The sequence below is a fragment of the Anguilla rostrata genome, chromosome 7 (genome assembly GCF_018555375.3).
Source record: "Anguilla rostrata isolate EN2019 chromosome 7, ASM1855537v3, whole genome shotgun sequence".
NCBI classification, from domain to species: domain Eukaryota; kingdom Metazoa; phylum Chordata; class Actinopteri; order Anguilliformes; family Anguillidae; genus Anguilla; species Anguilla rostrata.
The window spans coordinates 38,296,541-38,316,872 of NC_057939.1; the positions used below are offsets into that span (position 1 = coordinate 38,296,541).

Here is a 20,332-nt window from a genome sequence, read left to right on the forward strand (position 1 = left end):
AAATGCTGTTGCTACTGATGCTGTAGCTACTGCTACAGACACAGAAATAAAGACAAACAAAAATGCTAAGAGGAACTGTGGGGAAACAAAGCAATTTTATTAAGAAGGTCATAAGAAGGCTGTTGACCACGTACATATTACAAATCTGCAGCAGAGGAGATTAGCCCGATAATAATTTGAACAGTAAAGAAGTATATTTACGCTAGTGAACTTACATTTCACCAATCTAATATTTAGTTATAACCGCCATGCAGCATATAAGCTTTCTTTTCTGCATTTCTTTCCCCACATTCACCCATACCTGATGTCGAAGTGAACCTCCAAACTTCAGAGGCCATGTTAAATGCTTCTGGAGAAAAAAAACCTTGCATCTATTGTGTTAATATGACAGCCAATCACAGTGACGGTATTATTTCCCCCCCCTTCGTGGAATCATTTAATGTGCCTCTGATATTTTGAGGTTCATTGTTACACCAGGTATGATTACAGAAAAAAGTGAAATTGTGGAGGGGAACTGATATGCCACCGTGACTATTGTGCTCAAATATTAAATAATTATTGTTGCAGTTCATTGGCCAGTCCCAATCCATGCGGTACCCAGCCCACCAATGGGAGGACAATACAATGACTTGTCTGAGCCAGTACTCATTTACCTTGTTGGGAGAACCTGGAGGCCAGTTCCGGGGTGTCGGATGAAGTGGACTCTGCTCCATCTTCAGTGAGCTGGATCTGAACAGAAAAAAACATAGCATCCACAATCAGAGAAATACCATAACATAAAATAAATCGGGCCTAGCCTACCAGACATACTGAGGTTTTAATGTAAAACAAAAACTTATGTGGGAATGGACAATAAAATTTAAGGAGTTTGGTCATTCATCGTTAAAAATGACATCTGAAAATCATACATGTACATGACATTATTTCTTTGAGGTTTCTTGAATGTTTATAAATTCGATCTATAGTGAAGGACTTACCCAGGCCAACACACGGGAACTAGCCTGGAATGAGGAACACTGGAGAAAACACAGCAAAAGACACTGTTTAATGAACAGGGGAGACTGAAAAGGCTTTTTTTGAACTGAGGTAGACATCATAGACATCGAAACGTCAGTCGCCCCTGTTCATCAAACACTGTCTTTAGCTGTGTGCTCCAGCGTTCCTTGTTTTGGGCTCGTTCCCATGAAGTTGTCCAGGTAAGGAGTCTGTTATAGTTTGGCTGTCCTGGCTGTTGAGCACCTATTTAGTCCTCTTATTTCATTGGCTTGAAGCATGCTGGGTATCTTCTTTTTTATATATTTTTTTGGGAAACTCAGCTTTGGAAGACTAGATTTTGGAAGTGGACGGCACGGGCAGTATGGCCTGACTGCATTCCTACACACCTGTAAACACGCCTTAGGAAATCTTTGCTTACAGGACTATAGTTGAACATCTCATGTCATACTAGAATATTTTATCTTAGAAGTCGTTGTATTATTGCCTCCTGTTTTTACTATCATTCTTCAATTCATGTGAAAACTTGGATGGATAGAAAGCAGTTTGCGTAACCTGGGACTGCCGCACAAAGATCCCGTGGTTCTCCTCGCAGGTGAAGTAGCGCTTGCCCTGTACGTTGCCGTCATTCTTGCCGTGGGGCTCGTCCAGGATGACGCCCACCCACTTGCCGGTGGAGAAGAGCGTGGCGCCGATGTAGGCCACAGTACCGCGGTGACCTTTACCGATGACCTCCACTTGGGAGCCCACCTTGATGGACTTGGGGGCAACGTCCAGACTCATCCTGCGGACGGCCATGCCGGTGGGCTAGAGCGGGGAAATGGCACGGAAAATGGTAAGAGGCGATAAATGTCAGTTCACTTCCTGGAAAACCACAAACAGCCAATCAATGTCTGCCTACATCTGGTATGACCACACACGGCCTGTACCTTTTGGCATCCTATACAACTACACAAATACGGTAACATTTCACATCCTGTACTACCACACAATACCTGTAAACTTTTTGTATGACACACGTGGTAAAGTTGAGGGGAAAACGAATAATAAAAACACAATGTTTAAGTCTGTGCGACTACAATCAGAGACTACCATGCCTACTCTCTCACACTGTCTCTCTTCTTCTCTCTCACAGACACAGACACACACACACGCAGTCAGACGTACAAGTGCACACAGGCACAAACAGCCTACTGGTGAGACAAGTTTGCAGAAGTGCACACAGTCTGCACAACTTACGGACAAGGATGGTTAAAACAGTAAACACCAAATTGCCCTAAAAAAGTGTGTCAGCTGTTCCATCATGAATGCAAATTCTATCTTGAAAAATACTCTGTTCCTCATCAGGCAATGCACTGTGAGCCATTCCATTGAACAATGTGGTTCATGTTGTCAAAGCACCTCAGAAATGCACTATTCTGAGCTACACAATTTGGCTGGCAATTTCCACAGCACACACCTCGAAGGCATTATGAGGACAATGTTAACGTCCCCATTAGTCAGGGGAAGGTATGAGCAACTGGGTTAGTGGGTTTTATTGCTTTGAACACCTCAGGAAAAAATCTTTGCGTGACAAATTTTGCGCTGCCAAATTATGTACATGATTATAGTGACTGCCGTGATAGAAAAGCTGAATCTCGCTCGTATTCGGGGTCTGGCAGTGCATTCGGCGGGGGGAGCTGAGCGATCGCTGACAGACATGTGGACAGAGACAAAACAGCAGCGCTGTTCTTTCCCCGCAGGGTCTGCCTTACAATGATTGGTACAGCCTAAGTTCTATAGACTATAGCGATGTGTGCACATTTTGATTAAATGACAGTCACCCGCCCCTGTAATCTCCGTCTCCCTGCTAGAGAGACAACGAGGAGAAGAGCGGACGGTTAATCTATGCCATTAACATGCTCCAAGGCTTTCCATTTTCATTTCTACTTTTAAAATGAAACGGACACAGTTCCCGATAAGAGACACGCCAACCGATGAAAACAGGAAAAACAATAAAGCCACGTATTGATTTTCAAAGGGTTTCAATTACCATGCCGTCAACTCTCTGACGTTTTGGAAACATTTGCCTTGAACAGTAATCGAGCAAACTCATTCAGACGGCAAAAAAACCCACGTGTATGACTGCGTGGAAACAAGATTCAGACATCGCAAACATGGGGGAGTGGATTTTCTTTCAAAACTCAAATCCTGGAGGACTAGGCGAATGTAAGATTTTGCTCCAAATAAATTTGTTTACATTATCTGCAGGCATTTCAACCTGTGTGCTTCCCAAGACAACTGTACAGTATGATACAAACTTTGTAATCATTGTTTACCAAATATGTCCCATGATAGATATTAAATCATTGCAGGTGGTATGTTATCAAGCAGCAGGCAACATACCGTACAAAAAAACTTGAATTGGATGAGAACCTTTCATAGCCACCCAACCAAAACAAACCAAACAAATGAAGTGACTGCTGGACAGGCTCATGAAAGCTCACTTCCTGCCACCTGGTCCAAGGTTGTGTGACCCATCTTAGTCCAAAGCAACAAACCCCTCACAGTGTCAACTTAGAGAGGCTCTGCAAAACTTGGGTCCATCAAGTGTAAACAAGGCAGGAAGTTGTTTTTGCAATGTGGACTCCTATCAAGGGTAAACAAGAAAGCTGAGGCCAACCCAAAGACAGTTAGCCTTAGGCTAACTACATGCTTCAGTCACATGATATATGAACAAAAGCTCATTATGATCAAAGAAGGAAAGAAAAATTCTGTTGGAGAAGCTGTTCTGAATCTTTAGAGACTTAATGCTATTTTAACTGACTGCAAGAACAACCATGATAAAACGAATTGATGAAGCACCATCTTGTCTTGACAACTGACGCAGAGAATACTGTGACATTCTGCACTCTGCGATAACATTATCAGTTTATTCACAGGAGTTAAGTCAGGGGTGCTGCACAGATCCGGTAACCTTCATCTCATCGCTTTCAGGGGACAATTACTGAGACATCATAAAATAGGCTTGACATCTCCATGCTCCTCAACAAACTGCAGAAGTCACCTCAGTTTCCCCAAAGTAGAGTTAAAGTATTCCTGCAGATATCAAATGTACTGATTTGGCTTTTGGCAGCAGGCTCATCTTTAACAGAACATCCTTGCAAACCACCTTCATTGCCTGACTCCCACGCACATATTCACAAGAAAATAATTGATGTCACTTTTTCGTCTCTGTGCAGAGTATTCTATAACAACTCCTTCGGCCAAAAAGTCCACCAAGTAACCATGACAGCTCTGTCCCTCCTAAGTTTTGGGATTCTAAGATTTGGATTAGCATTTAAATCACCAACGCGGACAATACGCACCCGCGGTGTATACGAATGCCTCCTCGTCATAGACATGTTGCTCCTTGCTGTAATCTTGCCAGTACTCCTTACAATGGCAACCCTCTCTCCCCCTCTCCTTTAAAAGGAGGAGGAGGGGAAAGGGATGGGACACAGCAAAAGTGGAGGAGAGGAGTCTGGATAAAGACACTGCCTGTGATGCTATCCATCATCATACCGATCCAGCCTCCAAGAAGTGAAGTGTTTTTTTTTTGCCATTTCTAAGGAGAGACTCACAGAATTCCAGGATAGCTACAGAAATATTTCCAGTTTACGGCAACTGGAGATTTAAACTGCTTACAAAGACAAATTATCACAATCTTTAATGTTCCCAGAAATTACAAGGATAAAGCTTTGCAATACAAGAAAGAATGCTGACAACAGACCGCTCAAACAGGAGTGAGAAATCTTATCACAAGCCATATCAACCACAGGAATAATTAAATAATGTTGAAATACATTTAAATGCATGTTTAAGAGTTGTAGGCACTCATATTCTTTAATTTACACCACCTAAGAGAGTGAGCAAAGGATTAGGTGACATGCTATTAAAGGACCGCCAAGGACTTCAAAAGGAATAACCTAACCACAGTGACCTCCTTTTCCAAAAATGTATACTCTGATGATGTTTCATACAAAAATGTTCAGCATGTATTCAAGACCACATAAGGATTACAAATTGCTGAGTGAGGGAACAGCGTGGTTTCATAAGAAAACAGCGACACCTAGTGACTACACAGGTCACTCAATCTACAAATTGAAAAGACTTCAGAATAGGACACCTATTCATACAAGGATACACCTACTATAGACGAGTTTATGCACTGAAGTGCAAAGTGCAATATGTTTGCATTTAAGATCTTCGTGAACTTGTAAAGTCTCTTGTCATAAGCATTATTGATATTTGTTCAGTTACTACTTCCTATAGTGCACGTTGTACTATCCCATTGTGGTTTTGGTTTCTGTAGTCCAATATAAGGGATATCTTCAAGATTATGCAATATTTATTTGAAATCACGTTCCTAGCAATTGTTGCTGGTGTTTTAGTGTAGCCCGGCCGTGCATTGCTGTACATTGTCAGTTCAGTACTGGCTCATTGTTTACCAGATCGCCAAAACTAAAAATTGTTACCAAATGAAAGGCGGTATACATTTACCCTATAACATTATGTAGTCATTTCTGTGAAATCATGTTCCTAGCCATTGTTGCTGCTGTTTTAGTGTAGCTAGCTATTGATTGCATAAGTTTGTGCTGGTTTAGCGTGCTAGACAAAATGATGTATGGCTGATTAACCGCCAAATTGAGGATAAACACTCACGTTAGCCACCTTCCAGCTTTTATGAGAACAGTGCAGACGGTATCTGGCACCTTTCTGCGTTCTGTCTGCATAATTCACGTCCGTAGGACCTAGTAATAAGCATCCGATTTGCCAAGCTACCCTGAAGTGAGTTAACTGACGCAGCCCCTCACCTGTTCTTAATACAAGCTCCACCTCCTGTATCCCTGGATAAATTGATCAGCTTCTGACGAACTGAACATTAACCCCATCTTTTACTGAATGTAGGCTACACGGGCATCACATTTTCCACAAGTATGCGACGCTAATTTCCATGTGGTGTCACCTGTCAGGCAAATAAGCCAATCCTACCATAAACCCCCCCCCCACACACATACACACACACATATGCAAAACCTAGACGTGATCTGTGGGCAGTCAGAACCTATTAAAATAGATAGACAACAAACCTCAATTTTCTTTTTGTGGGGCGTGGGGTGGGGTGGTAAGGATAGGCTATAACAGCTCTGATTTTAAAGTGAAATCGAAGATCAATGTGTGAAATCAAAAACTAGTAGTCCCAGCTGCAGCATGGGTTACAGTTGGTTCACGTATATTTTTATTTGGCTTTAACGGCAGCTGATTTCTCATTTCATTTGTAAAAAAAATTCTAATTTCTTCATTTTACAACTGTATTTATTGTGTAAGTTTGCATCCTTGCATCCATTGTGTCTGTTGGTTTTATTTTGCTTTTATTCTTGTCTTCAAATGCGAAGCACTGCATTGCATTTTATGTATGAAACAAATGAACAAATAAAGTTTATTATTAGGCCTATATTTTCTGCATAATAAACAGCATATACAATTCACCAGTTCGAGGAAGCAGCGTTCAATGCAGTCATTGGTGTCACTGGTCAGGGCTCGCTTCGCTCCGAGTTGAAAATGTGCACAAATAGTAATTGCTGGAGGTAAGTATTCCCTCGTGACTAAATCACTAGTGCTCAAAAAAAAAAAAAAAAAAAAATCATACAACCGCCTTAAAGGATCATGTCGGTCTTTAAAAACACGTTCAATTCCAAATGCTGTGTGTGTGTGATATCACCAGCTAATGTAAGCATGCACCTGCGGTTTCACAGGTTTGGGATTTAGACTCTGTTGCCCCGGTAACAAGTCATTGTGAACTCACTTCATGAAACCGAAAATCCCAAAATGTCAACAAAGTTGTTGACCATAGAATTCCCTTCCACAAATTAAGGACTGGTTATGTATGGAGAATCTCCATTCAAAATAGAATTTAGTCTAGGACTAGGCTTAATCTGTGTCTACAGAACTGGCCCTAAATGTATCACATTTCTCCATTTGAATGTAATTGAATTCATTTATTAAAAGTGCTAGCTGTGCACCCAGGTCTTTTCTTCTGCTGTCACAATGTTGTACATTTGCTTTCATGCTATCTAACCATTACATTCACTCTGCATTGCAGAAAATTGCCTGAGCAAGTTATTTTAGTCATTTGTTGATACATTATTAATTGTGGGGTCTCTACTAGGTCAATAGACAGTGCCATGAGAGAATTATCAAACATCTGCAAAACTTGTGATTAATCCAAACCAAACAGCAAACTGCACTGATACTATAGTTTTCTTCACAGTTCCAGCTGGCCACTTCCTGCTCTGTGAAATTCACAACCTCCAGGGAACACATCGCAGAATTACAAACCAACCAATATTTGTGGCAAAGACCCAAAAAGCATCCTCTTGAGATCTACTAAGTGTGTTTTTATGCAGGGCTGTTCATAAGAACACTAGGCCTTCGCAGCTGTTATATGCTGGGTACAATTGTAAACAAATGCTTAGGGTGGAAAATATGACAATATGTTCATATGAGCACTCCCCATTTCAGAGATCTCTACAAATGAAAGGTCAAGTTGAAAATGGTCACTGCTTAAAATATCTTTAGCTGACAGAAAACTGAGAGCAATTAAATTTAAGCAGTGTTCATCCATAATAAATAAAAATAAATGTTTTTACCAAATGTAAAATTTTTCATCTACATATGGCAATAATAAATTGAATAACTGGAGGGCCATACGGTGAGGGAGGAGACTTACCTCAACTCCCACCATTGTGCAGCATGAGATGCACCTGACAGAAAAAAAATGTCTGTGTGTCAGTGCTTCCTGTCTGATACCCCAAGGGATTCATAGGGGTCTTCTCCAGTTTCCACACACAGCTCACTCTTCCATCGTGGATAAGATGGCCACCATTCCATTATGCTGTTTCCCCAACATGACCACTGCACTGCTCTACATGCAGGCTTCCTGTCGTCACCCAGTGTCGATCAAATTTTGACAGAGAAAACATCGAAGAGGCCAAGTGGAGATTTTCAGACAACACACTGGGGCCACAGACTAATTCATGCTGAGCATGAGCAACATATGACATTTTACAGTAGCACTGAATATGAGCCAACAGGATACACAGAAACATGAGATTCTTAGCTCAAAATTTGCATAGAGTAAATTTGGCTGTTCAAGGGCAGCATTGCTGCTTTATACAACCTTGGGAACACCTCATATGCTACTAGCAAGAGTGTATGTATTGGGGCGAGCATGACCAGAGCACAGCACCTGCTACTTCAGCTGCTACAAAGCACTAGTGTGTTCGGCACCTATATACGTATATCAGTTAGCACTACCAATTAATGACAACAGAGGTACACTTGTCCACCAGGTAGTTTACCCAGGATTAATATTGGTTAAAAAATAATATATTCACACATGCATTAATGTAGCCTAATAATAACACTAGGAATTAATTACTGCAGTGATTCTTAATTTTCAGAGAAACCTACAAACTTGAATAATCTGAGAGGTTAAAAAAAACAACATAGCCAATTGATTCATAAAAAACAAGGAACCAGCAACATCTTGTTTCAAAAGCTTTAATTAAATGATGATTATGAAAATTATATGATTTCAATGAAAATGGGCTGGATTCAATCAAATGCACTTTGACTGCTTAAGGCAGACAGGGATGTGAAAAAGAAAGTACATCCTTTCCTAATATGTAACCTAATATTTTAGGCTACATATTAGAACACAGCTAACCCTCTTCAAGTCCTCACCAAGTCCAGTACAGTATATAAATGTAGATTTGTGTGAAAAATAACACAACCAATTTTACTTTAACTTAAGATAAGTGTCATTATTTAACCAAAAATAAGCCAACATGCTGGATAAGCAAGTATAAACAATCAAAATCAAATTTTATTTGTATAGCGTATTTTACAGCAGTTAGAACAATACGCTTTACAGACAACCCTGGCCTAAACCCCCACAGGAGCAAGCCTAAGATAACAGTGGCAAGGGAAAAACTCCCTGTGGCAGATGGGAAGAAACCTCGGAAGGAACCAGGCTCCAGGGGGAAACCCATCCTCCTCTGGACGGCTCAGGGTGCCGACTGGTGACCAACATGTCAGTCAGTTTTATAGAGTGTATGATGCGGCTCAAATGATGGGTGGGGCCGGGTGGCGGTGATGGGGAGCAGCAGGTGGCGACAGATGTGGGCAGGGTGGAGGCAATGACGAAAGAGGATCAATGGATTGATTAATGTTGCACAGGGGCATGATAGGTTTTGTTAGAAGCAGTGGCCACATTTAAAAAATTAAGCAGATATAACATTTAACTTGCGCAAAAAAGTCCAATAAAATGAATTCATGATTCAAATAATTTATTAATCATGGTATTAAATCAAGTCTTTCAGTAGTATCAGGAGTCTTAGTGCTGGGATAAAACAAAAACCTGCACCCACACCAGCCCTTTTCAGATAAGATTGGACACCCCTGCTTTATAAGGATGTATTTTTCTTTTTATTGCGATTATACTCAATCCTGGTCCTGGAGAGCCACAATCAGCTGGTTTTTGTTTTTTCTTTAAGACCAATGAACGACTCAGACCCAAGAAACCAGGTGCCCTGAGTTAACCATGTAATAAATGGCTTTAATTGATCGACTGCTGTGCTACTAACAAGTGCTGAGTAACAAAAGACAGCAGACCCTGCTGCTCTCCATGACCAGGAGTGAGGACCAGAACATGCTTTTTGTAGCATTTAAACTTCCATCCATGTTTACTTTCATTTCTGACTCTCCCCATATTAGATACATTTTTTTAAAAATATAAATGTCTCAAATACAAACTCAATTGTACAATTAGCCCATGCCATTGGGAGCGCCTACGGGGACCCCTGAAGTATAACAATTGAAATACATCACAGATACCTTTTGTCCTCGTTAACACAAACCTGAACGCTCCAGACCAAATTGTCTGCTTTTATATAGAGGTGGTAGGACTTCCTGTCAATCAACTAATCTTGTGCACTTGATTGGTTGTAATTACCTAATGACCATCTGAATTGATACAAAAGCAGTAAGGGTGCACTTTTTAGTGTTTACATTCCCATGAGGTTAGATTTGGACTTGGTGAGGAATAGATGAGGGTATGTTTTGACCTAACACAGAAAACCATAGAACTGAAAGAGCGTGTACTTTCTTTTTATTTCATATTCCAAAAAAAAATAAAAATTTTGATTTATGGAATTGACTGGCTATATGCATTTGATTGCATCTTGGGGAATTTATCAGTACTTCTGCTTCTGGAGTCTGTTGTTTTGACAGGCTGTATTTGCTGTTAAACGTGCCTAGCTTCACAGGGCATTTTAGCGACTTGAAAAAAATTCCTTTATAAAATGTAATTCCTGAATCCAGAGGACATTTTTACCCAAGGGGGAATCCCAGTCTCCCAGACATGACAAATGCAAAGCAATAGCACTCAACCAAATGTATAAAACCATCAAGATCTTCACGTTCATTACTTTCATCATCGTCATGTTCATGATGATGGATTCCTCATCCATCGCCCTCGACCAGCTTGTACCTGTACTCAATGAGGGTGAAGTTCAGCAGCTTAGCCAGAAGCTGTGGGACAACAGACTCTCCCACCCTCCTGTATCCCACACGTTCATACAGCTTCTGGGCATCTGTCTGGACCACCGAGGAGTAGAGGAGCACTTGGCTGTAGTTCTTCTCCCTAGCGAACTCTGCCACCACCTGGCAGAGGGCCTTGCCAATGCCCAGCCCCCTGTGGGTCCTCCGGACGGCCATCCTCTTCAGCTCCAGGCACTCCTCGCCCTGGTGCTTCCTGGAGGGCAGGCAGGCCACAGTGCCCACCACCCGGCCCTCGCTCTCCGCCACCCAGAAGCAGGAGTCCTTCCCCTCCATGTAGGCCTCGCGCACGCGGTCCAGGCCTCCCCTGTGGCACGATTCTATGTAGCGAGCGAAGGAGTAGTCCACCAGCTGCCGAGCCCCGGCCAGAAGGAGGGTGACGGCCAGCACGGGCAGGAGCACGGACCCCGAGGTGGCCAGCAGGGCACAGAAGATGCAGGCGAGGGTGGCCTGGGTGAGGGGCTGTCTGAGCATGTGCATGAAGGTGGAGGGAATGTGCTCGCTCATGGCAAGCATGAAAGTCTCCTTAACCGCCTCCTGGTCCTCGTCCCGGTACCTCCGAATCTGAAAGTCAGCCATGGCTGCTCCTTAAATGCAGAGAACAAGAGGGAGAACATTTTCTAGCACTCCTTCTAAGCAGAAATTTTAACATATACCTCCGTGTGTTCATTTACAGAGCCGTAAGTAAATTCCCACATGTAAAAATACATCCCTGTACTGACAAACAAACATACTGGAGGCACAAGTTAACAAGATGGCTTCACTTTTGTCATATTGGTAATGCAGAGCCATGGATGGAGGCAGGAAGATGTAAGGTTATCAGCTGGTCATTATGACTGAAACCATTTTGAACCTCTGACCACAAACCAAGATACCTGAGCAGAGCTCTGGCAACATACTGTGTGCTCTGGACTGTTGCAACCGACAAGGGATGTGATGCCGTTCAAAACACTGTTTATTCAGAACACCAGTGCGTTTTATGTAATTCGGACAGCAAAAGCAAAAGGATGCGCATATTTATATGCTCGTATAACTACCGATAGTTACGTGCACAGTGCCACAGCGGCAGATAATCTCCTATATCCACAATCATATCCATGCACAATCCTACTTTTGCTCGTGTGACCATTACCTTGGGTAAACGCACACTGACGAGTAGATCCAAATAGCTGAGCCGTTTCCTAGCCACAGCTGTAGTAGGTTTCCTGTTCAGAATAATATATAATATATATATTATATTATACTATATAATCGCAAACGCAGTTAAGGGCTAGAATGCCCATGAGGATTTATCGAACATGTGGCTCCGTTCTTAGAGTATAGGCTACTGATTAGGTAGCCGAAGTTTAGGCTCGGCTGTAACATTTGCAAGAGCTAGCTACAGCTGGTTAGAAATAAACGTATAACTGCTGTAGCTACGTTATTAGCAACTAACAATACGGTGATTACGGTTTTCTGAAATTATAACCATGGGTAAGCAATAAAATGTTGATAATCATCACCAACCGAGTCTAATTCATCAAAAGATATCACAAACCAAACTCGCGCTAGACGGACGCAGTTGTATTAACTTGATGAGTATAACTTTCAAGCAAGAAATGTCAACTTATTTTGTTCTACCAGGTTATTTGGTTGTTATGTATTTATTTAGCTAAGCGAGCTACTGCATAATAAAACGACATTTCCTGTGATCCATTGTATTTTCGGACTTCCGGAAGTGTTTAAACGCACTTCCTTTCGTTGGAAAAAAAAAATATGTCTATGGTGCGATATGTTTTGCTGACACTGGGCCAGCTGACGCGAACAAGAGAAAAGCTAATTCTATAAGTATTTCAACTCTTCTGTATGTTTCTTTGAATGTATCACCCCCGATGGTGTCAAAAAAGCTTGCAATTACTATTTACTTTTAAAAAAGTATGTATTTGTTTGTTTGTGTATTATTATTATTATTATTATTATTATTATTATTTTAAGCTGCATGTTCCTCCTTGTGAATGTATGTGTATTGTAGTGTTCTCTGTTAATAATAATAAAAAAGGCAGAAGAACAGTGGAAGACACTGGCAGAGGGTGACAGATTCAAGACGCAGTTTTGAAACAGTCACACTGTCATCAGTCTGATTGTTCGCAAGTCTTAGCAGAAAGTATTTGTAATGCAGTGGTCTAATGCAGTGGTCTACTTTGCCATAAAATAACTTACAGACGTGGTTCTAACTTATTAAAATACCTTTAAAACTTGTTCTGTTTTTCTTTTTAGTATTATTCCAGATTTCAACTGGCCATGGTAGTTTAGTGCAAATTTAGATTAGGGGTGCACAACTCCAGACCAGGAGAGCAGCTGTGTATGCTTGTTTTGGTGTTTTTCACCACTTAAATACTTAATTTATGTAATCAATTTGATTTTAAGTCATTGGGTACACACCTGGTTTTCAAGGCCTAAATTGCCTGCTGATTGAAAATAAATATTGTAAATAAAATAAATTGTATACAATGCACCTCTCCAGAACGGCAGTTGTGCACCCATTTTTTTTTAGCTATCTCCAGATGTTAATGACAACCTGCTTATATATGACCATTTGAACTTCTAAAATCAAGAAAATATACTAAGGGTAAATCAGAGACAGTTTGTAGAATAATTCTATGCTTCCAGAGGCTGCACATATAGTATGATGATTCATAGTGTTTATTCACAATTATAAACATAAGTTTTATATTGTGCCAGTACTTTTTCCTTGAACTCAGTGGTCTCAGGTTTCATGTGCCATTGGAAATATTTCTGAAGAATTCTGAAGAATAATCAGGTTTTAATTAATAAATTTTAATTTTCTGGCTTTAGACTGCAAACCAGTTAACCATCCCTAGACAATTTATTCTCGCATAGCATAAACACCTATATTTACGCAGCATGTTTATATATGAACAGAGAAATCAGTCCATATTTCATACCATAAATGTAAGTCTACGCTAAGTTCATGCATAGTATGGCTATGACAAAAAAAAAAAATAAATAAATAAAAATACAACAGCAGATCAAATAGCTCCACATAGTATTCGAATTATTAGTGTAAATATGTGTAGTGCTGTCAGGAAAAAAAGACAATAGATCTTAATTTAGTATCAAATCCTATGTTGTATAATTCTGTATATTTATCTCAGTATTGGATCCATGGACAATATGTTTAGCATCGCTTTGGAATAGCACTTTTTTAGTGAAACATTAGTGAACATTTAGTTTCATTTAAGTTTGGTAACATGCCATTATTTTGATATCAATGACTGATTTGCAGAGAGCTTTGAACAGTGTTTTCGTGTTGTGTGGAAAGTAAATGAGCTGTATATGTGACAAACTTACATGATTTGTAACAGTATGGCCTTTATAAAACTGAATTATCTTTTTTGTTGCGACTCTTACAAAGAATAGACAAGTCGTGTAGAACATATTTGAATTGAATAGAACAGAATAGACCTTTATTGTCCTCAGTGAGGAAATATTTATACGTAATCAGTCAGAATAGTAAAAACAGACAATATCCTACAGATAAGCACCATCATTTACATGGACATGGGACAACACACAACAAAAAGTACAAGACGACGCTGCAAACAAGAAAACAATCAGACCAAAACCAATACATACTTTACAAATGACACAACAAGACAGTAGGGGTTAAATGACTTGCGTACGAATCAAAACAGCTTGAGCTAACACAATGTCCTGCTTTCTTGAATATTCCTGTCTTATACAAAGCATTTAGTTTAGAGATTGGTCACAATTGGTGGTAACTTAAAAATATGAATAAAATTGTGACAATACGGGTGCTGGGACCCAGGCGCAGAGTGGGGGGAAAAAAAAAAAAAAAAAAAAAAAAACACGAAACTCAAAAAGGGAAAATTAACAAAGATTTTACTAACACAAAAAAGGCAAACACAAACAGGGAACAGGCAAGGCCACAAAGGGCAAAACAACAAACTCAAAACATATCAAATGAAACAGAAAACAAGAGGAACTCACAAACATGGGTAGGGCGGAACACGGTCAGGGCAGAACACAGGCAGGCAGAGCACAAGGGCATTACAAACAAACACTTCTCAGGAACAAACACAAACAGGTAAAAAACGCAGGCAGGTACAAAGCACAAGGGAAGGTCAAACAAAACACAAGTCAGGAACAAGGTACAGGCAGGTACGTACGGTTTGCAACAGACAGAATTTGGGAACAAACACAAGGAACCAGCACCCGAGTCAAGGGAACAGAGAACTTAAATAGACAGGGGTAACAAGACACAGGTGAACTCAAAAAACAATCAAACCAGAAGGAGGGGATAAGACACAGGTGGGAACAATGATGGGATAACGAGACAATTGAAACAATCATACAATTAACAGGAGGGGAGCAGGACACAAAACAGAAGTGCCGCCATCTGGCGGCCCAACAAGGGAAACACAGACAGGAACACAGGACCATGACAAAAATATTAATATTTGGGAAAAGGCAGAAATTTGTCAGCTCAAGATTCATGAAACGATTGCTTTTGACACATGCAAAATGTTTTTAAATGAAGCTGAAAGTCGAACCACTCCAGCAGAACGAGACAAAGCTGGAAAATATCCGCACCGCTGTGAAGCCCTATGTACTGTATACAGTTGTCACTTGGCTTGCAAGGACCTTTGAATGCCAGCATTTTTATTCACATGTTTGAGAAAACATTAATACACATTACAAGTCTGCATATAACCAATATGCTCTGATATGGGTACATCATTCTAAACCAATAAAAAACAGCTTTTCAATTGCAACTGCCATGTTAGCTAGCTGCTCAATATCAAGCTGACCTTAGAGATGCTATGCAGGACTGTTTTTAAAACATAGCTCTTGATGTCAATGCATAAATTGTCCAATCTCTTGCTGTATTTTACAGCAATCCATCCTCAAATGTCCAGTTCTTTGGTCTATGACAGAAAGGGTCTATTCTTGCTTCATCAAAGAAATATTAAAACACTAACAACCTGACAAGTTTAATCCAGTCATGTTCTCTGTGAATTTCTAAGTAAAATATTCAGGTTAAATGTGAAAGTGAATAAATCAATGCCCATTTTGAAATGAGTCCTGTATTATATTGACTACACTGATCATTTAATCTCAAGCTCAGAATCGCTGCATGTGTTTAGAAGGTGATCAATGACAAATGTTACTAAATAGTTTTCAGCGTTAAAAACTTCACCTATTTCCCCACAGTTGTTTTCAGCCTGTTAACCGAAGCACTCCAAGGCACTTGCTAGTATATAAAGACGATTATAACATATAGATGCCAAAATTTTAATCACATTGTCACTTGTATTGTGTCAACATATTTAAATGTAATGAGGGGTAACAAAAGCATTCCTTACAGTTTGTGCTCCAGGCTCCGAATAAAAATTCAACTGTAGTATAAATTTAGATTATGGTGTCACAGCTACAGTATAAGAGGTAATGGAGCAATTAAGTAGGGTGGTTACAGGCCTAATATCAGTTATGTTATATACTGTTTCTGATCATCTTCTTTGGTATTTGCCAAACACCGAAGTGTCCATAATGTTAGTTTTCACCACCGCAGTACACGTCTCAGGACAAAACGTTCTGAGAATCGCTGCTTTCAGAGGCACTATGCAGCAGTGCTGTTGGCAGGAGATAGAAAATGGCAGACCTAGATGAGGGTTCCCATTGGCTCTCGCTTAGCGACGGAAGGCCCTGGCCCTGCGCTCCTGGGCGCGGCGGCGGTTGATGGCCTGGGTGCTAGAGCGCAACCTGCGCAGGCGCAGCTGGTGCAGCCGCTGTTTCACGCTCTTCGGGAGCTTGCCGCCCTTGGCCAGGATGTCCAGCAGCCTCTGCTTGAGCGTCTTGGCGAGGTGAAAGTCGCAGAGGGTGGGGTAGTGATGGTACTCCACGCGGCACGACCGGGTGACGGGGTAGTAGCCCTCGGCGCTAGCCGTGACCTCGTATTCTCCTGGGTTGAGCAGCCGCCAGTAGTCTCCACCAGCCGCTATAGGGAAGGGAAAGGGTGATCTGAGTAACCAAAACTGGACACTGAATCTTACTGACCACTGAGGGGAAATCAAGGAAAGGAGTGGGATTCTTCTGCACCTGTTAAACATTGTACCACAATAAAATTACATACATTACATTACATTATCCAGAGCGACTTACACAACTTTTACATAGCATTTACATTGCAACCATTTATACAGCTGGATATTTACTGAAGCAATGCAGGGTTAAGTACCTTGCTGAAGGGTACAACAGCAGTGGTCTACCTGGAGTCCCGTTTCCTTTAGGTTAGTCCTGTAGTATAATGGGTAAGGAGTCCAGCTACACGGCCACCAAATTCATGATTCACAAAGCACCTTCAGTGGGTGGAAAGCCCAAAAACTGCACTTCCAGGGAATAGTGGCACAGTGAGCCAGCTGCCTGGGTAATACCTGTTTAAATGATGCTATCTGTATAAATTTCCACCAGAAAAATGACATTTTTGCACATGAGGCCCAATAGAGGGTGTGTCCATTTCACAAAGATGATGTCAAATTACCACTCACAAATAGTATGGATTTTTTAAGATGACCTGAAACTATAATTAGGAGTTAATTTAAATCTATTTGAAAACCATTTAATGTGTGAACATGCTAATGACCAGGACAGCTATCATTATTGCAAGACAAGGATAATACTAACACAAAAGAGAGCAGATATTCGATACAACAAGAGTATCCCTCCTTGGGTTAAAAGAGACAGAAATAATTTGTTGTTGCAGGCTGTGTTATTCAACAGCTACTAGGATTGTTCGATGGCATAATAGAGTGCTTTCTACTATTCACTGTAAGGGAACAACTATTTATACTCCCATTTGCTCTTCAATGATGTGACTTTAATAAAGACCATTCATTCAAAATGGTCCACTTCTATGAATTAGAGAAATTGTTCCAAAATAGTGAAGAACAGTCAATTGTTATTCAATGGTTATTCAATAATCATTTTGTTTGTGGTTATATGGTTTCATTTTTTAGTCATTGTTATCTGTGCACCATTATGTGTGCAACAACATAAAATGGGTAATCGGTTTTAAAGAACTGAACTTAGATAACTGAAACGTGGGACATTTTGGTGTGACCCTCACTTAAATATCTTATAAAGGCTGATCTGAAAGTCATTAAAAATGTAATCAATAAGTGAAGACACATTTGTTATAAATGGTCAGTTATAATAACGGGCTGCAGCCAAAACAGAAGTAGAATATGGACAGCAGTTGGATTCAGAGCATTACCCAGCTCCCCTGAATGCTGACTTAAATTCTGTGGCAATGGAATACTCCAAGGTGCTAAATCAGATTAATTCTTATGTAATCCATACCACCATAAAGGAGGTAATTGGGCCTAAAATACATACAACATATTTATCAACTGCATACAACATACAAAACCAAACAACAATGTGTGTAACATGGTATGATTTAATTATACTAACTTCAGCATGTTATATTACATCAGCGCTACTCAACTCAGTGTTTGAAGTTATTTGCTCTAAGCACGCACTCCACCACTGAATTTTGCAAACCAAGGAGGAAAAATAATTCGTAAAATCAGGTAGTGTAGTAATAATGGCATTTAGACTTGTTTCCATGTGTCTTGTTCTTGTGCTTTTGGGCATGGTTACTTTATTTGAATCAGTACTTTTGTGAATGAGTTGGTAATATGGCGTGGATAGTGTTCACAGCTGATGTGCATGAGCAACGTTGCTTGAGCTAGGTATTCTTTCTCAGTGGAACTGCCCGTAAGCGTCATACCACCGAATGCTGGAAAGGACTTACCTGATCTGATGTGGTGGTCAATATCATCTACTTTGATGATAGCATTAGCTATGCCGGCCTTGGAGTCCTTGTCCATCACTAAGCCTTTTATCCCGCGGTGAACCTAGAGGAAGAGTGGATAAAAAGTTCCGTTGGAGTAGCAGTAGAGCGGCTGGAGGCCTCGCCTACCGCACAGCACAACACAAGCTGTGTTTGGTGACATTTGTTCTGACCTAAAGAACCAGTGTTCTTATCAAGGCATGCAATCATGTGTTTGTCCTGCCCCAAGGCTTGGGGATGTGGATGTAAGCTTTTGCAGTGGCTTTTTGGTACACACACAGGAACGCTCAAGAGTAATTTTACACTGTATTTAAATAACTTTGTCATCTGAATAAAATCCAATACACTTTGTTTGAAGCCTACAGAAAGAGAAATGATGGACTGGATTTTATCTTTTCCACCATCTTTTCGATGGCCGTTCAGGCCATCGAAAAGATGGTGCATGTAAAAAAAAAAGCAAATTCTGTGGGAGGGACCATCAAACTGACAGTAAACACCAGCCCAGAATATGAGCACAAACAGTAAGAAGGAGGTGCTGACCTGCTCCATGTAGACCAGGAGGGACTCCTTGTTGTTCTCCCACTCGACGGGAAGCTCGCTGGCATGGGGGAACTTGTCACAGGAGAGCTCCACCGTTACCTCAAAGCAGTTGGTGTGCAGGTAGCTGAAGTCATTCATGCCTGCAGGTAAGATGCATGCAGAGCATAAATGTTTATGGCTCTGCCTCCTCAATGGAATGATAAAATGTACCAAAGTTTAAAAACACATGCACACCTGTCTTTCATAGGTGCTGGAGTTATAGGGGAATTCAGATGTAAAAAGGAGGAAGACACCGCATACTAGTCTTTAATGCTCCCATTTATTGAACTATATACACATGATTCAACCCACAGGTCTTCATCAGGTATACATTGTGTGTATATAGTTCAATCTCACAAAAAAACATTCCAACAAGCAAAAATGCCAAGACACTCATCCACACGAAGCACGGTCTATAAGTCATTAAGACTAGCAAAATCTAGGCCTGCCATTAAAAGTATTGATGTCAAAATGAGGCCAAGTTGCAACAAACATGATTATCTTACCTCACACAAATTAAACAAGCTCTATTCCAAAGCAATGCAATGGAAAGTTGTGTTTCAGATATATTGCACCTTACAGTTGGAGCAATGTGCAAAACAATACTAAACTTGACAAATTAATTTCAATTGCTGAATTTACATATGTAATTCATAACTCAGTGACTGAAGTATGCTTGTGCTTTTAACCTCTGCTATGCTTTTTAATTACTGTTACACTGCCCCATTTGATGTTTGTAACTCGTTAGTCAACTGTCTCGTTTAACTTTGTGTTTTATATCAGGTACCCCTTGTAAAAGAGTTTTTGATCTCAGTGGGGGTTAAATAAAAAATAAAAAATGCTACCCAAAGCTTCCTAAATAACTTCATGTAACTTGGCCCTCTCTTTTTCATCTTACCATCTAAAAAGAACATGGAAACTTGGAGTATGTATACCTACCATCCCAATAAATGGGAGCACTGAAAAGTAGTATGTGGGGTTTTCCCTCTTTTTACAACAAAATGAGTCTCTGTCCCATATTGCAATGGCACAATGCAAAGCCATGGTGGTACAGTAGTTTTACAGTGAGGCTGTGATTACCTAATTATTGAGCTGCATTCTTGCTTTAAAATCAAAACATCTATGACTATGATAATGAAGATGTGGGGTTTCAAAAATCTATGATGATTGGCCAATGAAGCTGAGATACATGTACATTACAAAGAGTAAAACAGCCAGGCCAATAGCTGCGATGAGTTTGAT

At 40.5% G+C, this 20,332-nt stretch overlaps 3 protein-coding genes across 11 annotated transcripts in view; all 3 read right to left on the bottom strand.

Moving 5' to 3' along the window:
* The window catches only part of LOC135259642 (dynactin subunit 1-like), a 41,657-nt gene extending 35,723 nt beyond the window's left edge, over positions 1-5,934 (bottom strand). For 3 of the 8 annotated variants that reach the window (XM_064344228.1, XM_064344223.1, XM_064344227.1), the window contains exons 1-3: positions 4,341-4,416; positions 1,549-1,800; positions 654-729 (exon numbers count right to left, since the gene is read on the bottom strand). In XM_064344228.1, the coding sequence (XP_064200298.1) occupies positions 654-729; positions 1,549-1,800; positions 4,341-4,376 (364 nt within the window). In that variant the 5' untranslated portion in view covers positions 4,377-4,416. The other 5 variants (XM_064344225.1, XM_064344224.1, XM_064344222.1 and 2 more) reach the window with 5 other exon arrangements.
* Positions 5,935-9,348: 3,414 nt separating this feature from the next.
* Positions 9,349-12,338, bottom strand: LOC135259643 (N-acetyltransferase 8-like). 2 transcript variants are annotated; one of them, XM_064344233.1, is made up of 3 exons: positions 12,173-12,338; positions 11,768-11,840; positions 9,349-11,222 (listed from the first exon to the last, which is right to left on the bottom strand). In XM_064344233.1, exon 3 carries the CDS (start codon positions 11,212-11,214, stop codon positions 10,540-10,542), a length of 675 nt encoding a protein of 224 aa, XP_064200303.1. In that variant the 5' UTR covers positions 11,215-11,222; positions 11,768-11,840; positions 12,173-12,338; the 3' UTR covers positions 9,349-10,539. The 2 variants fall into 2 exon arrangements, with proteins under 2 accessions (XP_064200303.1, XP_064200302.1); XM_064344232.1 differs by having other exon boundaries at positions 12,142-12,338.
* Positions 12,339-14,521: 2,183 nt separating this feature from the next.
* The window catches only part of LOC135258636 (probable carboxypeptidase X1), a 28,797-nt gene continuing 22,986 nt past the window's right edge, over positions 14,522-20,332 (bottom strand). The window contains exons 11-13 of the mRNA XM_064342079.1: positions 19,052-19,191; positions 18,473-18,575; positions 14,522-16,654 (exon numbers count right to left, since the gene is read on the bottom strand). Of these exons, the coding sequence (XP_064198149.1) occupies positions 16,347-16,654; positions 18,473-18,575; positions 19,052-19,191 (551 nt within the window). The 3' untranslated portion in view covers positions 14,522-16,346. The remainder of the gene's footprint in view (positions 16,655-18,472; positions 18,576-19,051; positions 19,192-20,332) is intronic.